General features: G+C 36.2%; 1 protein-coding gene across 1 annotated transcript; it reads right to left on the reverse strand.

Moving 5' to 3' along the window:
* Nucleotides 1-2114: 2114 nt before the first annotated feature.
* poc1bl (POC1 centriolar protein homolog B (Chlamydomonas), like) lies at nucleotides 2115-21596 on the reverse strand. The gene is made up of 11 exons (XM_079590344.1): nucleotides 21270-21596; nucleotides 16913-17347; nucleotides 12592-12761; nucleotides 11585-11774; nucleotides 11281-11466; nucleotides 9612-9729; nucleotides 8401-8577; nucleotides 7115-7246; nucleotides 6902-7012; nucleotides 3775-3927; nucleotides 2115-3611 (listed from the first exon to the last, which is right to left on the reverse strand). Exons 2-11 carry the CDS (start codon nucleotides 17287-17289, stop codon nucleotides 3483-3485), a joined length of 1743 nt encoding a protein of 580 aa, XP_079446470.1. The 5' UTR covers nucleotides 17290-17347; nucleotides 21270-21596; the 3' UTR covers nucleotides 2115-3482.
* Nucleotides 21597-22475: the final 879 nt, after the last annotated feature.

The following is a 22475-nucleotide window of genomic DNA, read 5'->3' on the forward strand; positions in this document are numbered from 1 at the left end:
AAGCCAATGTTTCTTCAGGAGTTTGACAATATTTTAGTTGCATAGATGCACTGTCATGCGATTCAGTCATACGTAAAAATGTGTTTGTGCATTCCTGTTGAAATAATCCCCCCCCCCCCCCCCCCCCCACCGTTTCTGCCAAATTGATTTGCATTGTTGTTTTTTAATGTTTATGCATTAATTAAATCCATATAATCATCTGCATATTGCTAGTGTCGGAACAAGGTTAATTGTACTGGACATTAAATGAGTCAAATGTTCATACAACAATTTTTATGAAATGAAACATATTGATGTTTTTAGAGTCTCTAGAACATAATTTGGGCCTGAAAGGGTTAATATCATGATACAATTATAAAGTTTCTATAGTGACCAGATGGATTTTTTTATCCAACTAATGGCAAATTGCCATAGTCATAGTCTTAAAAAAATATTCACTACCACCAAAACTAGTGGTTTTAAGTAAGATTGTAGTTGTTGATAAAATGTAGAACAATTCAGAAGTCTAATAATTGTATGTATTAAAGTTTTCCTGCTTGTCTGCATATTTGTGTGTTGTCTCTTTATCGCAGCCACAAAATGTAATGTGAAAGAAAGTGAATTATACTTAAATTCCCATTTTAAGAAAGCTGTTTTATTGGGCTCCTCTTCTTGGTGGCAAGACATTATAATTTATTAATAAATGACTTATTAAAAGGTTAAAAGAAACTTCAAAAATCCGGGTTCTTGTACAGCTCTTTTTTTAAATACAAAATAAAACTAAACACATTTTTAATAAGTATTATGCAGATTTAAATTTAGGACACTCTACTTGTATATAGTAGCAGAATTGCTAGAAATATTGGTAGGACTTAGTCTAATACACCCATAGAAATATTCTAATATTTTCCTCCCCCTACCATGACTCCATTCACTTCGTACAAGAAATATTTTATGATAAAATATGTAAGATGATCCATGCAGCAAGCAAAATATGTTTACCCAAATTAATGTTTAATTATTGATTAGGCCATCAGAGAGGTGAGATGGTAATCTGAGTGCCACACTTTTTTGATTGAACACTCTTATTGTGTTGTAATAATCTATGGTACACTGCACACAATGTTGCACAGTCATTTACCACGTATGAACACAGAGCTGAGTAGATGTCCAATCAGCCATCAATGTAAAATATAGGCTGATATATGCATAAACCAGCACACTATGTGTTTTTAAGAGTTTTGCACGTATTATCAGGGTTGTGTAATCAACTGTCCCTTTAAAGTCAGCATGAAACGGAAGCTGCGATAGTCTTATTGTAATGTGAATCCGAGTGAAGCGGCTTCTCAATCCCCCAAAAAAGAAGAAAGTAGGACGGACTTGATTTGCTATTGGTCGATCTCATGTGAGTGACAGGTTGTCCCGCCCTCGCGCCAGTAAACACATCATCAGAGTAGAGATGTCGCTGCAAGAGTGAGGGATTACAAGAGCACATGATGGATAAATCACTTATAATAAAAACAACAATATTCCATTAAAAAAAAAGAATTGTCGGTTGATTTCATGGTGACTTTAATAGCAAACTACAGCCCAAATCTAAATAAAGAAAAATCTAATTGTTTGCACTACCACTGCATGACCTTAAGGGAAATGTGGTGTGTAAGATGGCAATTAACGAAGGACTCATTGCTGCGATATTCTCACCCACAATCCAACCATAAGTCATAGAGGAAAATACAGCTGTAGATATAACATTATGACAATGTTCAGTGACCTTCTGCTTCATTTATGTAATTGCGTGGCACACCTGGAGATTGTGCAATTAAACATTTCAGCCTGACTTGGCAGAACCTCCTTTGTGGTTTCCTCATTATCTGGTTTGTAAAAGAGGCTCAGGTCACAAATGTAAAACTGTGAAGGGAACACCTTATTGTAATGTAAATCAGGGTTTATATTTTAAGGTGATGTAAATCATTCTATCTGATTGCATGCAATACAATGCTATAATATTATGAAAATATTTTGAGTCTAATCCCACAGCACATTTCCTCACCACTAGATGGCACAACAACAGAAAGTCAAGGAAAAGTCACACTGTTAAAAAACAACAACAACAAAAAACACCACAACAAATGTAACATTTATAACTTCAATTTAATTTATTCAGACAAAAATACTTTGCACTTTTTTGTCCATGTTCCAAAAATACTTCATTACAGTCGATAAGCAAAACACATGACCACCACAAACTGTGCTTTATCAGTAGTAATTTCATGATCACTTCCCCACAATCCCTATTAAACCATTTAATTCACTGACCATTACAAAGGATGAGACCTAAAAACGTATGTTGCCATTTTAAATCCATTTTAGTGCAAAAATAAGGGTGTTATCCATGTACAGTCATTTACGATATAGCACTTTCAAGATATTTACCGATAATCCTGTGAGTTTTGAATGCTGGAAGACCCGAGATAAAAGCACTTTGTACATTTTCTGAACGTTTTACTTTGGCCAATATCATGGTAAAGTACTGTAATACTCTGCTTTGTGAAGATGAATGAGCACTTTTGTGAAAGGAATCAGGCTGAAGAGGCACTTTCTGTTGAGTCAATAAATTACCCACTATACATTTTTTTCAAGGAAACCAATTTACAGGTAAAGTGGATAATTCCCAAATAGGTAGTTCCAAAACTTTGTTCTTAAACGCAAGGAAAAATGGGTTTAGGCCAATGAAAAACCATGCAAGATCTGAAAAGTTTGGTCCATAATTGCTTAATATTTAGTTCGAACTCTGAAATGCAGTTCCTGTAATCTACTTCAAAATGAAGTGTACGTATTAACAAACTATTTGAACACTGACGTTAGTTTGAGTGAAACTTTAAATGCTGGTACAGTTCCATCAACACCAGTGTGCCAAAATCCTCCATGAAGCTCGCACAAAAATAAGGTGAAAAGACCCTAAATACCCTAACAATATAAAAAAGAAGAACAAAATAGAAAAGAAAACAGTCACAAAAAAAAAACAAAAAATACCTTAGGAAACCAATAGGCAACAATCAAGACAAACCCATTCACAACATCTTCAAATCAGTCACTTCTGGTACAATTAAATAAAATCACGGTGCAGTAGATTTAAAGATTAGTCTAAAAAAAAGAAAATCTTTTACAGATAAAAGTCTCAAAATTATTCACTAAAAGCATATAGTGCATAAATGTAAACAAAAAGGCTGCTCCAACACAACACTATGTTCGTTGGATGGTTGAATTTGCTACAATGTGATATTAACAGTTCTAATATGCACTTCAGACTTGTAATAGCACACTGAACGTCTCTAACAAGGAAACGCAAGAATTGGCACTACAAATATATGTCCGCTTTGGTTTGCGAAGGCACTACATGGAGGATGGGTCCCATTGTTATGCCTTTTTTTAATGCCGACCCGGAAGAGACGTTCCTTTTGATAATTGCACTTACATTTAAGTTCACATAAGGATTAAAGTCACTCAAAGTTCCAGCGCTGGTGTTTGTCTCCGGGAGAGCAGCTTCTCATCTGGATATCAGTTCGGCCATCTTCTTTGCGGTAGGACGTGATACACATGTTTGAATGAGGGTTATATATGCTGCCATCCTGAAAAGACACAATTGCCAGACAATGATCGTTTTAGGCATGGAAATGCTACAGGAAAGCATATCTGATACGCAATAACAAGCCAAACAAGGTTTTGTCTTATCTCCTCCTGTTTTCTGATGGCACGCCAGTGATAAACTGAGCTACAGGCGAACAGACTCACGTCTCTGAACTCCCACGCGATGCCGGGAGGAACGGGAGCACCGTCGTGTGGACAATGCTTCATCCCTATGTGTGTCAATCCATCCTGGACTTCAGCGCACAGCTCGGTCACGGAGTTAAACCGAATCTCCTTTTGAGATGTGTACTCGAAGTACTGAGAGAGATAGAGAGAAAAATGACATTTAGTTTGAAATGTAATTTGGCACATTTCTTTGGCTTTTGTGAGTTTTCATACATGGTGATGGTGTTAGAGTTTGGAGTTGGACGTTCAATCAATTTTCATTAATGAGTCCAAATAGTTATAAATGTTGTTATATAACATATACATATATATATATATACACACACACACACACACACACAGGTGAAACTCGAAAAATGTGAATATCGTGCAAAAGTTCATTTATTTCAGTAATTCAACTTAAAACGTGAAACTAATATATTATATAGACTCATTACATGCAAAGTGAGATATTTCAAGCCTTTTTTTGTTATAATTTTGATGATTATGGCTTACAGCTTATGAAAACCTTTTCACAATATTCTAATTTTGAATTTGGGGTTTCATAAGCTGTAAAAATATATGTAAATAAAGGCTTGAAATATCTCACTTTGCATGTAATGAGTCTATATAATATATCAGTTTCACTTTTTAAGTTAAATTACTGAAATAAATTAACTTTTGCCCCATATTCTAACTTTTCGAGTTACACCTGTAGGCCTATATATACTGGCCGGCCCCCCAAAAAAGTCGCTGTTTGTATTTAAATAGGCAAATGCTAAAGAGTCTATGATCATTATTGTGATTATTATCTTTCTAGCGTGTTTTATGTTTGGCAACAGTTCTTCTAACCCTAACTGATTCTTAAACAACCATGTAGGAAGACGCATCATGGCCATATTCAATATAGTCTTAAATTGTGAAAGAATGGTTGGGAGGGAGCATGAAGAATCATTTTCACACATGAATCGGCACTTCTGAGTCCAGAACTTAAATTCAGTAAAAGTTTTTGGGATGTGCTGGAGTAAACTTTACAGAGTGCTGGACCAAAAATGTATGCATCTCTTGATGGAAATAACATCACAACATTCATTTCCACCAAGAAGAATGAGTTTAAGGTCAAAAGTAATTTTGTGAATTATTATTGCAATTTAAAATGACTGTTTTCTATTTAAATATATTTTTTAATTAATTGTATTCCTGTGATGTCGAAGCTGAATTTTCATCATCATTACTCCAGTCTTCAGTGTTACATGATCCTTCATAAATCACTCTAATATTCTGATTTGGTGCACAAGAAGCATTTCTACCCATACATGTTTTTAAAAATGTGTATATTTACAGTATATATATATATACACACATTATATCATTTGAATCTACTCTGCTACAATGTTTTATACTCTGGAAAAGAAATGAGCTTAAGCAATTCATAGCAAATGCATAAATATTGAAATACAAAAGGCTGAAAAATATTGAGAAAATATTTGTTGCATTTGAAAATCACTAAAAACGTGCCTCTAGAAAAAAAAAAAAATTCTGCAGCAGATGTCACTTAAGCGACAAATGCGGATGTTTGCACGGATGCGGTTAACAATCAAAGCCCGGTTAATAATTCATAAGCAAACAATTTCTCAAAGCAGAGGATCAGAAGTACTGTAGATACTTTAAGGGTAAAGGTTAGAACGCTGGAAGAAAAAAAGCAGGGTGGAAGAAACTAAAAGGTGGAGCTATTCAGTGAAATAATCCACGTCCAGTGTTTATCAGATGGACAGATGTGACCTCTGTCTGGTTCAAACTGCAGTCACCATTAGTCTCATTAGCCACATGTATATTTCATACAGATGTCTATCTTTGAGGAGAAGTGGCTAAGGTTTCCTTTTCAGTCCAGGCTGTGGAAACATCGATTTTCACTCACACATGGTGCTACTTCACCATGTCCCTTGATGCAGAGCGGCGACATAAGCCACCGGACACATTTGCAGGTTGCCCTTTCCATTACATATACATCCCCAGCAACTCATTCACTTCTTCAACTGTGATACTAGATAAATAACACACCTCAGAAGGGCAGCACATCTCAGGATGGATTATGTTTCTGCACAAATAAAGCTAGCTTTGTTTCGCTGCAAACGCAACAAACAGGGTCTGATGGATCTCCTGCATCTGCGGTTGTAGGTGTTATATAACTGGACATGAAAGCACCTCATGCTCATTTTTAAAGTAACTCGATAGCCCTGGCAAATATTAGAAAGCCCCCTTTAATCCATTTTGAAGATATCAGGCAAAATCCCTGCGGGAGACTTTTTACAAATCTCGTTCTTTTCCTCAAATTCGCCATATTAACAATAGATGTGAGAACTCTTTCTCCTTGAACACTTTCTGCTTATATGGTGTTATGTAGTGATGCACCGCAATGAAAGATTTGGGCCAAAACCGAAAATTCAATATGCTCTAGGCTGAAAATTCCAAGTGAAAATACTGTTTTTTGTATAATTGTATTAAAGGCACAATATGTAAGATTTTTGCATTAAGGTGAAGACGACAACTCCTATGCCTTTGTTATTGTTTAGAATATGCGACCTCTGTCTGCAAAAATTACATACTGTTCCTTTAATACTAAAAATTGTAATTACTTTCATGAATTAACACTGCAATTAAAAATTGAAAAAATTGAAAAAATAAAATGTAACCATCAATTAATTCATCAAATTTAGTTGAACAAAAAAAAATTAGTTTTTATATAAACTTTTAAATAATTGAATTATGTTTCTACTCCAATTTGTTGGTGAAATATAAACATTTAAACATTGGCTGTATAAGATATCAGGAAAACAGTAAAAAAAAAATTATGTAAATATTATATAAATATAATATGCAAAGCGGTAGTTTGTATTCATTCATTAATTTTTTTTAAACTACTTCCATAATTAAATTGTTTACATTTTACAAATGAATATATTTTGCAGTAACAATGTAGGCCTAGTGACAAAAAGATTTTTGAAGGCTTTTTGATGCTTTTTATTATTCAACAAAACAGTGAAAACTGAAAGAACAGATTTTTTATAGCTATTTTTTCCCAATAATATTTTTTTCCCACAGAAGCGTTAATATTGATGTTAGTTACCTGATTACCGCCCTGACCATGGCAGCCGAACAGGGACAGGTGAGCTCCTGTGGGATTGTGGTCCGGGGCATTGTAGTCCAGACATTCAGAGTGGATTCCAGCACTACGCACCTGCACCAGGAAAGATGTAAAACCATTCAAAAATAGCAAGAATGACATCAAAAAGGACCTCCAGAAGGAATTAGATTAGACTAGATGAGATTAGTCACTTACCGCTCCGTGCCATCCAGGCCTGTCCTCTGGCACATGCAGGCCGGGATAGATGTTCTGCAGATACCATTCAAAGCTCTTACACTGAAGCCGCTTTCTCAGTACGATCCTTTCAGATATATCCCCGTAAGATTCCTACAAGAGCAAATTAAAATCAGGCCTCAAGACAAAGCTTACATATTACTGACTGAATTCTATGTAGGACTGCCTTGACCACACATCAGAAAGTAGAATCTGTAATAGGGAGCAAATATTGGAATACTTTACCGCAGTCAATAAGACAATGTTCTACTTATCACACTTTTGAAGATCATCCGAAGGCTAATGACGAATCAGTTGTGTAAACATTTTTCTAAGAAATTTTAATAATGTGTTTGGGGTATTTATTGTCTCTTTGTAGTGTTGTGTGTATAGCGGAGTATTTGTTCTTGTGTGTACCTGCCTAGGGACTGCGGATGTGAATTATCAATGTTGTTATAATCCGGCTCGTTTACATTTTGTATTTTATACAAATGTTCATTATCATTATCACAATCAAATAAATAAACAAAAACAAATACCCTTTCTGACACTTCTTCTAAACCTTTCTGCTTTATCACTTAACATTTTTTAATCATCTTTACTGATATTAATAACTTTTTAATATCTTTACTTTAGTTGCAACTTCAAAGATATCAAACAAGAATGCCACGTAAGTACTTCCTCCAGGGCGCTGTCCTGTAATGTTGACACAAGAACTGCCACGACACACTTCCAACAAGCCCAACCAGGTAAACAAGATAATGTTAATTTAGGTAACACCTCACATGTATGAAAAGGGTGTGTTAGCATTCAGACCTGAAATACATGAACAACTCATGCTTTATTATATTATCACATTAATAATGTAATTTGTCTGTGAAGTAATATGGAGTTACATGCCACATTCATGTCAGCCAGGGTGATATAATATATGTTTGGCCTAGTTTTAGTATCTTTGTCAGCTAATAAGCTTTTCAAAGACAGCCAAAGGAAGAACAAACACTGTAAGCCGAGAGAACGAACGCATTCAAGCAAAACCTGAGCATCATTTATCTCTTTCACAGTTTTTTTCCCCTTCAGGAGTACGTAAGCAATTTCGAGAACAGCACTTTTCTGGATAAACGCTGAAGCAGTTAAAAGAGGGAATAACACAATGGCTGTACACTTCTGATAATGCAACAACACAGGATGTTAATAAAGAGGTGCCGCCCACTGACAGTTATGCTGGGTGGGTGGGTGGGTGGGTGGACGGATGGATGGAGGTGTACCTTGCGTGCTGGAGGGTTTCGGTTATAGAAGTGCTGTTTGTAAGAGTCCATCCAAACCTCCGCAGCACGGACAGTGTTCTGAAGGAAGTTGGATCGGGAGTACGGCGCTTTCTTGGGGAAAACGTGACCCACGTGGGAGCATGGGTGAATTTCTAAAGACCCTCCACACTGCCACACCTGTAACAAAACATGTTCAAAATGAAGCAAGAATCAAAATTAATTTCAAAAAAAAAAAAAAAAAAAATGACATTGTAGGAGGATTCCATTATTAAAAATTGTAAGGTGAGTTACTGAACAAATATAGTAATCAATAAAGTAATAAATAAACAGCAAATAATGCAACATTATTAAATCACCTTATTAATTATTAATAATTAAAATAAAGTGAAGTATGTAATGTGTACCACTAGTGTCACAACATTAATAAATATATAGTTTTAAATGATTACTAAATATATAAATAATGGATTTTTTAAATTAAATTATTAAATAAATAATTGCAAATCATTAATGTCAAAAATAATTATTGCTTTCAATATGGTTAGGATGCTAAAACAGATCAATGCACATTTTTTGTGGAAAAACCCACCTACGATTGACTTGTATATAGTTCTGCATATTAAAATACGACATGATAAAGTATTTTAACATTGAAAAAATGTCACAGTTCAGTTTTAAAATGAAAGCTAATAATAACCCACAAGCATTTATATCTAGAGCATCATTACTTGTTTATGGAGATTCGACTCATCTCGTATACTATTTTTGCACACAAACTCGACATTTCCTGTGAACAAAGTATCAGATTTTAATGTAATGCACTGCCAGTCAGAAATAAAACATGACATGACAACAGCGCATTAGATCCGTTGAGACGCCGACAAAATTCCTTTTTTAGGCATTTTCCAGCTTTATTTCCCACATGCTTTTTATTCCAATTCACAGCACATCTATTATACATGAACATTGTACAGCCCTAGAAGATAGAGCGTTGTATTCTGTTTCCATATGCATAAAAGATTACTCCATGGTACTAACCATCAATCTTCATTTCTAAGCATAGGCTGAAAAAAGAAATCCAATATGAGAGATGTCTAATTATAAATGCTTAATCTCTCATGCTACCAAGAGCCCGTCGACACGCTCCGATGAGAAGCATATGCAAATTACCAGTACAATAGTAGCAGGAGTACAGAATACAGGTGTCTTACCCGGAAAGAAAGTTCCAGATTCTCTCCTCCCCAGACCTCCATGCCCATGTCATAAGTGCCCAGAAACTCAAAGTAAGCCTTGCTGACGGCAAAGAGCCCCCCTGCCATAGTGGGAGACCTGTGAAGCGAGAAGCAGCAGATCATTGGCAATTCATCAGAGATGTTCCCTAGCAGGTAAAGTGCTTCTTAGTTTCAGTCGAGCGGCTCTGGGTCTGCAGTCGGACTAGCCTGGAGAGAAATCTAGAGCAGAACTGGGCAGAATTTTTATGTAAACCTAGGTCTAAAAATGTAATCTTTTTCACTGCACTGCAGTTAATCAACACAATACATTTTCTTTGTGAAAATAACTTTCTAAAAGATTTTACTGGAAGTCTGGATGGTTTAAAGGGAGAGTTAAATTTAAAAGTCTTGTGTCATTCCAAACCGTTATGACTTTAATAAATAATAAATAACGTTTATAATTATGATAATCTGGTTGAAGGCCAATATTAAATGTCTATACTATTTTGTCTAAATAAGTTAAAACATAAAACACTAAAAAATAATTTCAATTATAGACTTCATAACATAAGAATGTACAGTAAGAAAAATAACTGTTGAAAGATTAGTTAGAAAATTCTCTTTCACTCACCCTCATTTTGTTACAAACTCTTAAGACTTTCGTTCAACTTCGAAACACAAATTAAGATATTTTAATGAAATCCAAGAGCTACCATTTTGACACTTCAAAAGTTCATAAAATTAATCAGAATGAATAGAGCACTTTAGTCCACATTTTCTTGAGACACAATCACTTTATAGTATACGATGAACAGATTCAATTTAGGCTTTTATTCACATAAAAATTAATCAACGCACACATCATTTGTGGCAAACGGACGCTCAAGCATGCTTGACGTGTGAGAACCAATGAGGTTCATTCTCATGTGTTACGCAGCACGTTTGAGCTACAGAAAGAACCAATGGGGTTTGTTCTGGCGTGTCAAGCAGGTTTGGTTGAGCTTCTGTTTATGTTCTTTGATCAATGTTTATATGTGTATAAAAGTGAAATTAAATCTGTTCATCATATAAAGTGATCATGTCTCTTCAGAAAACTTGGACTAAACCCCTCAATTCATATGGATTAGTTTTATGAACTTTTTCTTATGAGGGTAAGAAAAATTTAAAAAAAAATAATAATAATAATTGAGTGAACTATCCCTTTTATTTCCAGATATGTTAAAAGTTACATTTACCAGTGTTATGAAATGTATTACATTTAATAAATTCATTAAAATATTTTAAATATTAACTTTAAGTGAGCGTTGAATGACAGCAAATCTAAATGTAAAAAAAGAGGAAATTAGAATAAACAATAAAATATGCAATATCAGCTCATATTAATATCCAATATGGATCAATAAACTAACGAAAAATATACTACTATAAATAGTAGTATTGCAAAATATAGTAAAATTGTCAATTTCTTCTTTTGTGTTCCACAGAATAAATAATAAATTAAACATTTTTTTTTTAAAAATTAAATAAATTTAAATAACTTAATAAATAATAATTGAAACGACATACAGGTGAGGGTGACCATCCCTTTAAACATGTATAATCTTTTTCTTAAATTGTCTAGAAATCCACACAGCAAAGTTGGATTTGAAAAAGTTGACCAGAAACCAACCTAATGGGGTCAATTCTGGATTTGCGTATCTTGCGATCGATTTCAGGCACTCCATGCCACTGGAATGTCAGCCTCCAGTCAAAGCCGCCCACCATCGGCTCATCTGTCTGCATGTAGAACTCAAATGAGTTCCAGTCGATGGTGTCAATAACCGGACATATGATGGTGGTCTCATTCTCAGCAATTCTGACGATAAAAGACGATATCAAATTAGCATTTCCCTGGCTAATACACTTCACAAACCGGTTACTGTGGATTATGAAAGTGTTTCTATGACACATTTGAATTCAATTTCAAGTCACACCTCTCCAGCAGTGGCTCGATCCAGCCAGGCACACACTCACAGTGGCAGTCAAGGAAGGTGAGCACGTGTCCTGTAGCGTAGGTGGCGCCAATGAGCCGTGCCCGAACCAGACCTTCTCTTTTTTTGGTGCGAATGAGACGAACACGCTCCAGGTTACTGACATACTGAGCCAGCTGTGACTTCAGGTACACTGTAATCCATGCAAAGAAAATTAGAATCCAACACATAATGGCCAAATCACAGAAAAACAACTGATTAACTAGTACACATTTGGATCTCAGCTAATATAAAAACTCATATGGAATGATAACTAAGGCTAACCTTACTATCCAGAACTGTGTAGAGGAAGCATGAAATATGCAAACATGGGCAAATGTGTGAGTATATTTCAATGCAATTAAGGCATGTTTAAAATTGTTGATTTTTAAACGTAATAAAAGTATTACATAAAAGTAATATTAAACGTAATAAGGTTTTATTAAAGCCCGTTCACACCAAGGATGATATAACTATAACAAAAAGTTGTATTAATCGTTCTAATTCTACGAGAATAGGGCAGTCCACATCATGACTATAATGATAACGATATTGTTGGAATAATTTCAGAACGTTTTTTTCCTGATGAATGACAAAAACACTGACAGCCAATCAATATCCACCAGCTTGAGCATTTAAAGTGATAGACAACACAACTGCAGAGAGCACATAGAATAAACAGAATTTTATTGTCTGTTGGTGTGAATGGTAAAATATTATTCAATGATAAATTATTAAAATAAAAAATTATAGTTATCTTTCATAGTTATCCTTTTTGGCATAACCAGGCCTTAATTAATACATTTTCACCTATCAGTGTAGCACCTAATAGGTTCAAAACTTTTCTTTAGATATTAATTGGTTGTGGAAGTGCTGACCAATCAGGATGAGACAAATTTTCATCTATAGTGGAAAAGGACCTAAATAATTAAAAAGTAGTTTTAAACTAGTGGAATTGTAGATTTAAGCACCTCTGTCGCTGAAGTCATCCACGAGTATGACGTCCTTCAGTAAGACGGCTGGCGTCGTCTCCAGCACACTATGGATGGTTCTGAGTAAAGTGGACCAGGCCTCGTTGTAAAAAGCTATGACCACTGATGTTGTAGGCAGACGACGGATGTTGTACTTCTTTGCTTTGCATCTGACATTGCAAAAAAAGAGAAAGAGTTATTCAGACGTTTAAGCAAACTGGCATTTGTTCAGATCATGTGGTTTAAGCAAACAGTTTTCCCTGTGAGTTACACACCACATATCATAATATGCAAATGTAAACATCTAAAGCAGAGGAGCCCAGTGAAACTGACATCACGTTCATCCTGCAGTATGCATGTCGACTTATAATGCGTCACGTGACAATTATGGTGTTAAGAAGGAATCTGACTATTAATAAATGTCACTTTCAAATGGTAAAACAAGAAAAAATTTTACTTCCTCCAATTTTAAATCTGTAAGCAACCATTTCTGGTTCAGATACAGATTCTCAATAAGAGTTGAAGGAGAGATGGGAGACAAACAGACATGCCGGAGACATTTTCACAGTGTTCTGAGTAACAACTTAAACCCTTTAAGGCAGAGACTTTAGAAATGCAGAGCTATCCAAAGCTAAAATATACTCATCATTTAATGTTTAATATACACAACTATTCAAAAGTTGTTTTTTGGAAAGACAGTATCACTTGTATTTAACATGGACACATTCAATTGATCAAAAGTGACAGCATTTATAATGTTACAAAATATTTCTATTTCAAATAAATGCAGTTCTTATGAACTTTCTATTCATCAAAGAATCCGTAGAGAAAAATGTATCAGTTTGCACAAAAATGTTAAGCAGCATTACTGTTTTCAACATGAATTATAATGAGCAATGTTTCTTGAGCACCAAAACTGTACATTAGAATAATTTCTGAAGGATCATGTGACACTGAAGATGGGAGTAATGATACTGAAAATTCAAAAACATAATTCAAAGCAGTTATTTTCAATTGTAATAATATTACTTTTTTTTTTTACTCTATTTTTGATCAAACGAATGTGTACTTCATTGTGTTCCTTGAACTCTTTAAACTCTAGAGACTCTACATTCACTGACGGCAACTACATTTGTGCACATTTACAAGAATTATCACTACAAAGAGAAATGCACAAGAAAAAAAAAACCCACAGCATAATTTCTGGCAGTAATGCTTAAGTCTTTGACAAGAACTAACTTGCCTAAAAGTTATTTCAGAAAGCGAGCAAAAGAACTTCACATTAACTGATAAAAATCCCTGCTGATGCCAAGAAATGTGCTCCTGCCGTGTGTGATCTCCAGGAGAGCCTGTGATGTGGCAACCGGAGCGCAGTTGAAAGACTGCGGGGAGAAAAAACACATCCAATTTGTCTCACTTCTCCTCTTCCAAGGGGACACTTTCTCTTTTTTCAGAGCAGCAGCTTGAACCCTACTCATTATTGTGTGACAAGAACCATGAAACAATTATTCTCATACAAAAGCATTGCTGTTCTGAGAAAACGTCCCAGCTCTATTTTCTATTGTTGTTCATTTTTAATCATGTTGTCTGGCTGCAGGCAATGGATTCGTTTCAGACAACAGACAACATCTGTAAAGCTGTGAGGTGGACAGAAGTGTATAAATCACCTGAGGAATCACCATTCAGGACATGATTTCAATTCCTCTGGAAGAATTTATTTTTCACGCTTATTTTGTAATGGAATATAATTTAATGCATTTATTTGCCACATGCCTCTATAAATACAATTGCAATGACAAGCATAGTCACCAACATGATCCTAGCTTATTCTTGGTGGTTGCCAGGCCATTTCTATACAGTTATTAAAGTGCATGTTGCTATGCATTTCCTAGGTATGTGAGTGGTTGCCATGGCATTGCTAGGTGGTTACCAGGGCTTGGCTATACAGTTACTAAGGTGTTCTAAGTTTTTTTAGCATGTTGCTATGAAGTTGTTAGGATGTACTAGATGGTCACTAAGGCGTTGTTAGGGGGGTGCCAGGGCTTTTCCTTACAGCTATTAAGGTGCCTTGTTGCTGTGCATGTTGCTATGCAGTTGCTAGGTGTTATGGGTGGTTGCCATGCTGTTGCTAGGGGGTTAACAGGGCTTGGCAATAGTTACTAAGGTGTTCAGAGTGTTTTTAACATTGCCATGCAGTTGTTGGGATGTTCTGGATGGTCGCTAAGGTGTTGCTAGGGGGTTTCCATGGCTTTTCCTTACAGTTATTAAGGTGCATGTAGTTTTGCTTTGTGTTTGCTTGGGTGTTCTGGTTTCCAAGGCTTTGCTATACAGTTAATAAGGTGTTTAGAGTGTTTTTAGCATGCTGCTTTGCTGATAGGTGTTCTAAGTAGTTACTATAGTGTTTTACGAATGTTGCTATGTGGTTTCTAAAGGCAACAACACACTACAAGATAATCAGGCTGTTTACGGCCCAATTCTCCGCTTTCAACAATCCTAGGTAAAGTCAAGATTATCTTGATGGATCTACAGATTATCTAATCAGATTTCCCTGAGGTGTGATGCGTGTTAAATAGGGGTGTGACGAGACCCTTATCTCACGAGACAAGACGAGACACGAGATTGGGTTCACAAGAACGAGACGAGACGAGATTTTTGCACAATATTTGATAGAAATCCTCAATGACAAAATTCATGACTGGAAAAAGTCTGCAGGTGGATTTTGAAATGTTTTAACTAAATAATGAATGTAATTTCAGTTCTACTTTATGAGTATGAATTATCAAATACATTGAAATACAACAATATAGAAGCAATGTAAAGGTTTTACCACAAACTCAACTGACTGTCTTCTTTCAAGTATGATTTCACACGAGTCTCTTCAGACCTTACATTATGAGTTTCCAGAACTTCTGATAGAGCCTGTGTGTGACCTCCAAATGAAACTATTTTTATTTTCAATTCACACATTGAAAATAGAAATAAAACCAGTATAAAACAACAGTTTTTCTTATTAGTGCAAACGATAATTAATTGCAAGTGCAACCATAATCAAAGTAGGCCAACTCTCTCTGTATTCAAAGTGCAAACAGAGACCAAAACAGAGACCAGAGCCACAACTACAACGTCCAGAGATAGGTTTGATATTGAAAGACGGGCTATTGTATGCAGTCTAATTTGTGCGCATCGTGTTTTACTTTCATTTTCACTCCGTAGTGGCGGTGCTGAGCGTGCTTTCTACAAGATAAGGGGCCATTCACACAGAATGCGTTTTTGCTTTATGAAATGCGATACGCTGGCAGTAGAATGGGGGAACTGATTTTAACTTGAGCGCCGCGTTTTTAGAATGCTGTGTCATGCGCGAGACGCTGCAAAAGATGCAAGACGCAAGCGCAAGGTTACACATCCGTCTAGCGTGTTTACATAGAAAAATAATGGAAAAGTACCGCACTGGAATGGAAAAACACGTTCTGTGTGAACCGCCCTAAGACATCTCAGATCGACTCTCTGTTGCGCAACAAATCCTCCGCCATCGTAACGCGATCAGTGAACTGATTCCTGCTGCACTGTCACAGTCTGTGTGCGACTGCAACTCGTGCTGGATGAGCAGAGTAGACGTTTACAATAGCAAAACGACAGTGGAGGCGGCCGGTGCCGCGGTGTACACCGTAATGTAATGTGAATGTAGCTATGGCATATTCTATGCTAATTATGGCGATATCGCGAGACAGCTTTTCACTCGAAATCTCGTCACATTTTAGTCTCGCGAGATATCGTGGCACGAGATCTCGTCACACCCCTAGTGTTAAAAATGATTAAATCTGCTTGGAAGAATGCTGGGGTCTTAAATCAGAAATACTGTTGTGTGGGGGGGAACCCCAAGGACAAACGTGCACGGACTCTGTAGATTGTCACGTGGAACGAAACAATCAGAAAGTGAGCTGATAGAAGACAAAAGCATAACATTTTCTGTAAAAAGAAGTCCAAACACTATTATCACCATTTTTCTTGGCCTTCGTCTGCCATGTTTGTTTACTCTAAAGGTCATGTTTGACCGCGAGAGATTTTTGCGAGGTTGTTTGTGAATGGAATCTGTTAGCTTGTGGTGTGCTGTCTTGGTCACATCGCGACACTCCACACAATATAGAAACAAAACTGTCAAATCTATGATTGTTTGTGGCCTCTCACATTTTGAAAATCTGATACGTTTTTACGTTCTGCGCGCTGTCGAACCTGAAAAACGCGTTTGGTGTGATCCGGGTCTTAGGTGGTAGGAGGGTGTGTAATGAGCCCATTGCTGTGAGGTAAGGTGTGGAAGACATACTCGTGCATCCTGTTGTCTTGAATATGTCGATGGAGAGATATCTTGTCGCTGGTGAAGACGTTGATGGCATAGCGCTCAATGCTGGCTTCCTCCTCTTTCTTCTCCTCGGAGCTGAGGGTCAATCGGGTGGCTCGGCCATATTCTCCAGGAGCGTTGGAGTCTGGTGCTAGCTTCTCGTAAACAGGCCGCAGGAGTTTGTCGGAGTCCTCCTCCTCATTGGATGGAAGCTCACGGACCAGGATGTCGGGTTGACCATCATTATCAGCCGGAGATGGCGGGGAAGAACGGACTATAAGGAGATAGAAGAGCCACAGCAGAGAAAAGAGGAAGCCGACCTTGGCCAGGAGAGCCACCTTCCTCGACCAGCGGATCTTCATGACCTGGCAGCCAGCACCAATAACAGCAGCAGTCAAAGAGCCCCAGACTCCCAACTTTCTGAAGGACAAGAGAGGAGAGAGAAGGTGCAGATTAGTGATAAACTGATTTATTGGCCAGACTGATCTAAAAGCCTTGTCAATAAACAATGTACTGTTTACGAAAAAAAAGTTTCAAGTAGAAAATCAGTACATTTATCTTTTTAACTGAAAACGGAACATATTACTCAGACACATCGTTTCTACTTTTAATCCCAAGGTGTTTGACTAAAGTCTCATGTTAACCGCCAGCTCCAATCACTGAAGCTGAATTTGAGGGGTTGAATACAGACAATCCATCATCAACTGAGGGTAACGGAGTAATCACATAATTGAGCTGCATTAATATTTCAGCATGCAGGGATTTAGCTGAACAGTGGTCGTGACAGACAGACAGTCTGAGACAGTAATCCCATTCCTCGATCACAACACTTCAACATTTTAACCTCATTTAATAATGAATGTTGCTTACGCACACATATATATACAACAAAACTGCACACTAAATAATATAAATGGACCATCAATGCACTTCAAGTATTTGGGAGTCTGTGGTTAAAATGTTTGGCAGTATAACAGCTGATGGCAGATACAGGCTTAACTACTGTATGAATGTGTGCAAATTGCAAAAGCGAGCGAAAAGAGGGGAAGATATGTATGTATATGTATGAAAACAAACTCAGAACATTCTCAGAAGATTCAACTATGCTATAAATACCTATTGGCTTATAAAGTGGGCCCAAAAGTGTTTCAACACTTAAAGGTATAGTTCACACAAACTTAAAAATTCCATCATCATCATTTGTATGAATTTCTTTCTTCTGTTGAACACAAAAGAAGATGTTCTGAAGAATGATGGTATAACCAACCAGTTTCTGATCACCACTGACTTCCATATAATTTTTTTTTTCATACTATGGAAGTCAATTAGTTACCAGCATCTGTTTGGTTACAAACATTCTTCAATATCTTCCTCTGTGTTCAATAGAACAAAGAAACTCAGTAAATGAGTTAATGACGAGTAAATGATGACCAAAAACAAATATTTTCTAAGTAATTTCTAAAAGTGTTTATTTTTACAAAATGTTTAGCATTTTTTGTTTAAATGTATTATTTACATTAGTTTTTATCAAAATTATGAAAAGAGTGTTTTCTTCTCCTGCTCCGATCTATTGAAGATGTAGCTCTCCCTTTTCCAAAAGACTGGTCACAAGCCAAGTGACAAAAGCTTTCTGGGATTACAAAATGGAGAGCTCTCTGAAAGCAACCCTTGACTGGGCACCCATAAAAACTTCCGTACTAAACCTGATAGGTTGGATGGATGTGGGAAAGCTGGGGAACTGCAGCTCTTGAGGGTTGAGAAGCTTGAGTATCACCTCTGGGGCATTATTACCTTTCAATTATAAGGTTCAAAAACTGTTTTTGTGCACAAAAGTGTTTAAAAGCTTAACCGTGTTATGTCTTTTGAAACCCATTTTACTTTTTTTCCATGATACAGTAAGGAGAAATTAACAGCAGAATGTCCAAGCTGTTATTTATCATATAATGAAAGTGAATGGTGACCATAGCTGTCGAAGCACGATTTTCAGTGAATAATAGATTTAACTTCCTAACTATCACTTCAGAAGACTTTGTTTATAATGCCTGCTGGGTAATGTGAGCTACTTTTAGTGTTTTTTGTCCATTTTGAAGCTTGACAGTCACTGGTCACCACCACCACCATACACCTTTCATTGTATGGAAGAGAGAAGCTCAGACATTCTCCTAAACGTCTCCCTTTGTGTTCCACAAAAGAAAGGAAGTTATACAGGTTTTGAACAACATGAGAATGAGAAGGATGATAGAAAGGACTGTCTGTGGTGTATTAATAAGCAGGGGAAAATGAGACAACCCGGGCTGTTAGTACAGCCATCTAGGGAGGGTTTAGTCAGAACATTGTCATTATTCTGTTTACAGTAAGAAGGATGTTACATGTGAATCAGGAGCCAGAACATCTGTGTTATAGACTACAGCTGTCTTACAGTTCCTGCTGAAAGCAATAGGACTAGCCTAGATGCATTTACTGTACATGACAGGACTTTGATGACGCTCTACTTAAATTTAAGTGAGCTAGTACGAGCCCAAAATGATTGACATATCCAGACTTACTTGTCGAACAAGTGCTCTCCATTTGCAGCTTGTTCCCTTTCAACTGTCAGATTTTTTTCTAAACACAACTACACCTGCCTTTATTTTATTTTTTAAATACCTACATCCACTTTGAAATTAAGGATGGTCACTTGCTTGTTCTTAACACAAATGTAGCATTCCTTCCATTTTTTTTTTTAAATGATGACAATTACATTATCACTCACTCTCCCTAAAACCACCTGTCCTCAAACCAGAACATCAGAACTTGATACATATATATAAATATTTTAATCTATATTATTATTTATAGTTCTATTACAGTTTTTCTTTAAATAACTTTTTTTGACTCAATATAAAATAAAATAAATAAAATAAAAATATCAAAAATATACAGTGCTGTCAAAGTACGGAAACACATAAATTTTTATTGTTTTTGAAATAAATCTCTCATGCTCACCAAGGCTGCATTTATTTAATCAAAAATTAAGTAAAAACAGGAATATTGTTACAATTTAAAATAATTTTCTATTTATATTTATTTCTGTGAACAAAGCTGAATTTTCAGCATCATTACTCCAGACAGTGAAGACATTTATAATGTTATAAAATATGTCAGTTTCAAATAATTGCTTTAATAAATACATTTAAAAAAATGCAAATAAATACTGTTTATTGAACTTTCTATTCATCAAAGAATCAACATTTCAACAAAAATGTTAAGCAGCACAACTGTTTTCAACTTTGATGATAATAATAATAATGTTTCTTGAGCAGCAAATCAGCACATTAGAATGATTTCTGAAGGTCTGAACTTAGATAATGTGACACTGAAGACTGGAATAATGATGCTGAAAATTCAGCTTTGCCATGACATGAATAAATAACTTTTCAAATTATATTCAAATAGAAAAGAGTTATTTTCATTTGTAATAATATTTCGCTATATTACTGTTTTTAACTGCATTTTTTATTAAATAAATGCAGCCTCAGTGAGCATGAGACTTCTTTGAAAAACATTTAAAAAATGAATGCTTCCAAACTTTTGACAGGTATATTTTCTGGATTTTAGACAACCCAAATTAAAAAAATATGATTTCTTGGGTCTTAGTCACCCAGCCTGGTTGAATTGCTCAACTGGTTTAGCTGGTTTAGGCAAGTCAAACACACATTTTGTTAAAAGAAGAAGAAGAAGAAGAAGAAGAAGAAGAATATAGAAGCAGAATTAATAATGTAAAATTCCAAAATAAGAATTACAGTGCCGAATAAGGACTGCATTTTGACTCTCTCAACACTCAGAAACTAACAAAAACATACCAAAGTACAAAGAAGTAGCCTATGGTATTTGACAACATGGTGGTAATTCTTTAAGAGCTTGAGTTATACACTATTTCATAGAAATATGAGCATAATTCAAAAGCATATGCTTTTAGTATTATTATCAATGCACCATGGTACCACCAGAGTATTTTTTTTACACACACACACAAACACAAGGTAATCTGAGATCACTTCGTAAAGATGCAGCAGAAACACGTGACATCATCAAACTATTAATATAAGTATGCTAACCCATAACTATGAACTGTATATAACATAACTGGTCAATTTTCATCCAAAATACAATGATACAGCCGAGCAGTGACTTTCCGTGTAAAAACATGAGTGAATGGTTCACTTCAAACAACAATCATCATCGAATGTATCACTGTTCTGACTGACTGAAGGCTCGTTAACATGCAAAACATGTTCATATTGCACACTCACCCACATACATACACGAGAGACTCATGTAACTCAATAGCTGATGATCTTACCTGATCTCTTCATGCCGTGCTCTTAGACAGATACAGTATAGGAGCAGCTCGCCCGCCGCTCGTGTCACTGTCACACACACATCCTCCTCAAACAACAAACCCGCTCTACTCCGCACACAACTGCAGCTCGCGCTAATCGCTTTAAGTAGCTGGAGTTTTTACTAACGGGCGATCTTTTGACGAGTTACATGGCTGAAGTAAATGTCATAGTCTTGCATGTACTGCATCGCACCCCAGGAAGTTTCAGATTTGACAGTCTTGACTCTGGGCTTCATAAAGTGAACCACGTGACCAGAGCATTATGGGAAAGCTGGAGTTCCTTCGAACACTCAAGAGCCCCTGTGCGTCATTTAATATTCACACTGTTTTTTCGATGTTTTTTTTTTTTTTTTTTGAGAATCAACCACTTTGTTTGTTTTTCTCTCATGAATCAACCAGCCTATACTGTAGGCTAGTTGTTTGTTTGTTTACTTTAGTTTGTCCAATCGAGCTGTTTTTTCGGAATCAACCATTAGCCTAGGGTGATATCAGGTAAAATGGGCCATCAGGTAAAATGGGCCATTTAAGGTTTGGGGGTCCCAGCCCCTCTGGAATTTAAAGCCAATGACTGCAAAGGATTTCAAACTGTTGTCATAACTGTGCTTGACAAGTAACAGGTGATTTGATTGGTTTATTGTTGCTATGGTGGGTGGGGCAATAATTAAAATCAAGACTGCACCAGAAAGTTGCATGGTAAGTAGCCTGGCATACCAAATATAACTAAACTATTATAAGGATGATACATCTATAAAAAAACGAACATGCACATAAAAAAACTATGCATAATATCTGTCTTGATGGCATCGATCAGAAATAATATTGTTAGTTTGGTATATGAACATATTTTTTGAAAAAGTGATGTTTTTCTTGGCGGCCCAATTTACCTTAACCCACTCAGGTAAAATGGGCTACATGGTTTCAGCTAAAATGGGCCATCATCTGTGTCAATGACACACATGTGTTTGAGTGTGAGTGAGTGTGTGTGTGTGTGTGTGTGTGTTTGAGTGTGAGTGAGTGTGTGTGTGTGTGTTTGAGTGTGAGTGAGTGTGTGTGTGTGTGTGTGTGTGTGTGTGTGTGTGTGTGTGTGTGTGTGTGTGCGCACACAATCACACACACACTCACACATGCACACACGCTCACACACTCACACATGCACACACGCTCACA

Source organism: Phoxinus phoxinus (genome assembly GCF_949152265.1).
Source record: "Phoxinus phoxinus genome assembly, chromosome: 19".
NCBI lineage: Eukaryota > Metazoa > Chordata > Actinopteri > Cypriniformes > Leuciscidae > Phoxinus > Phoxinus phoxinus.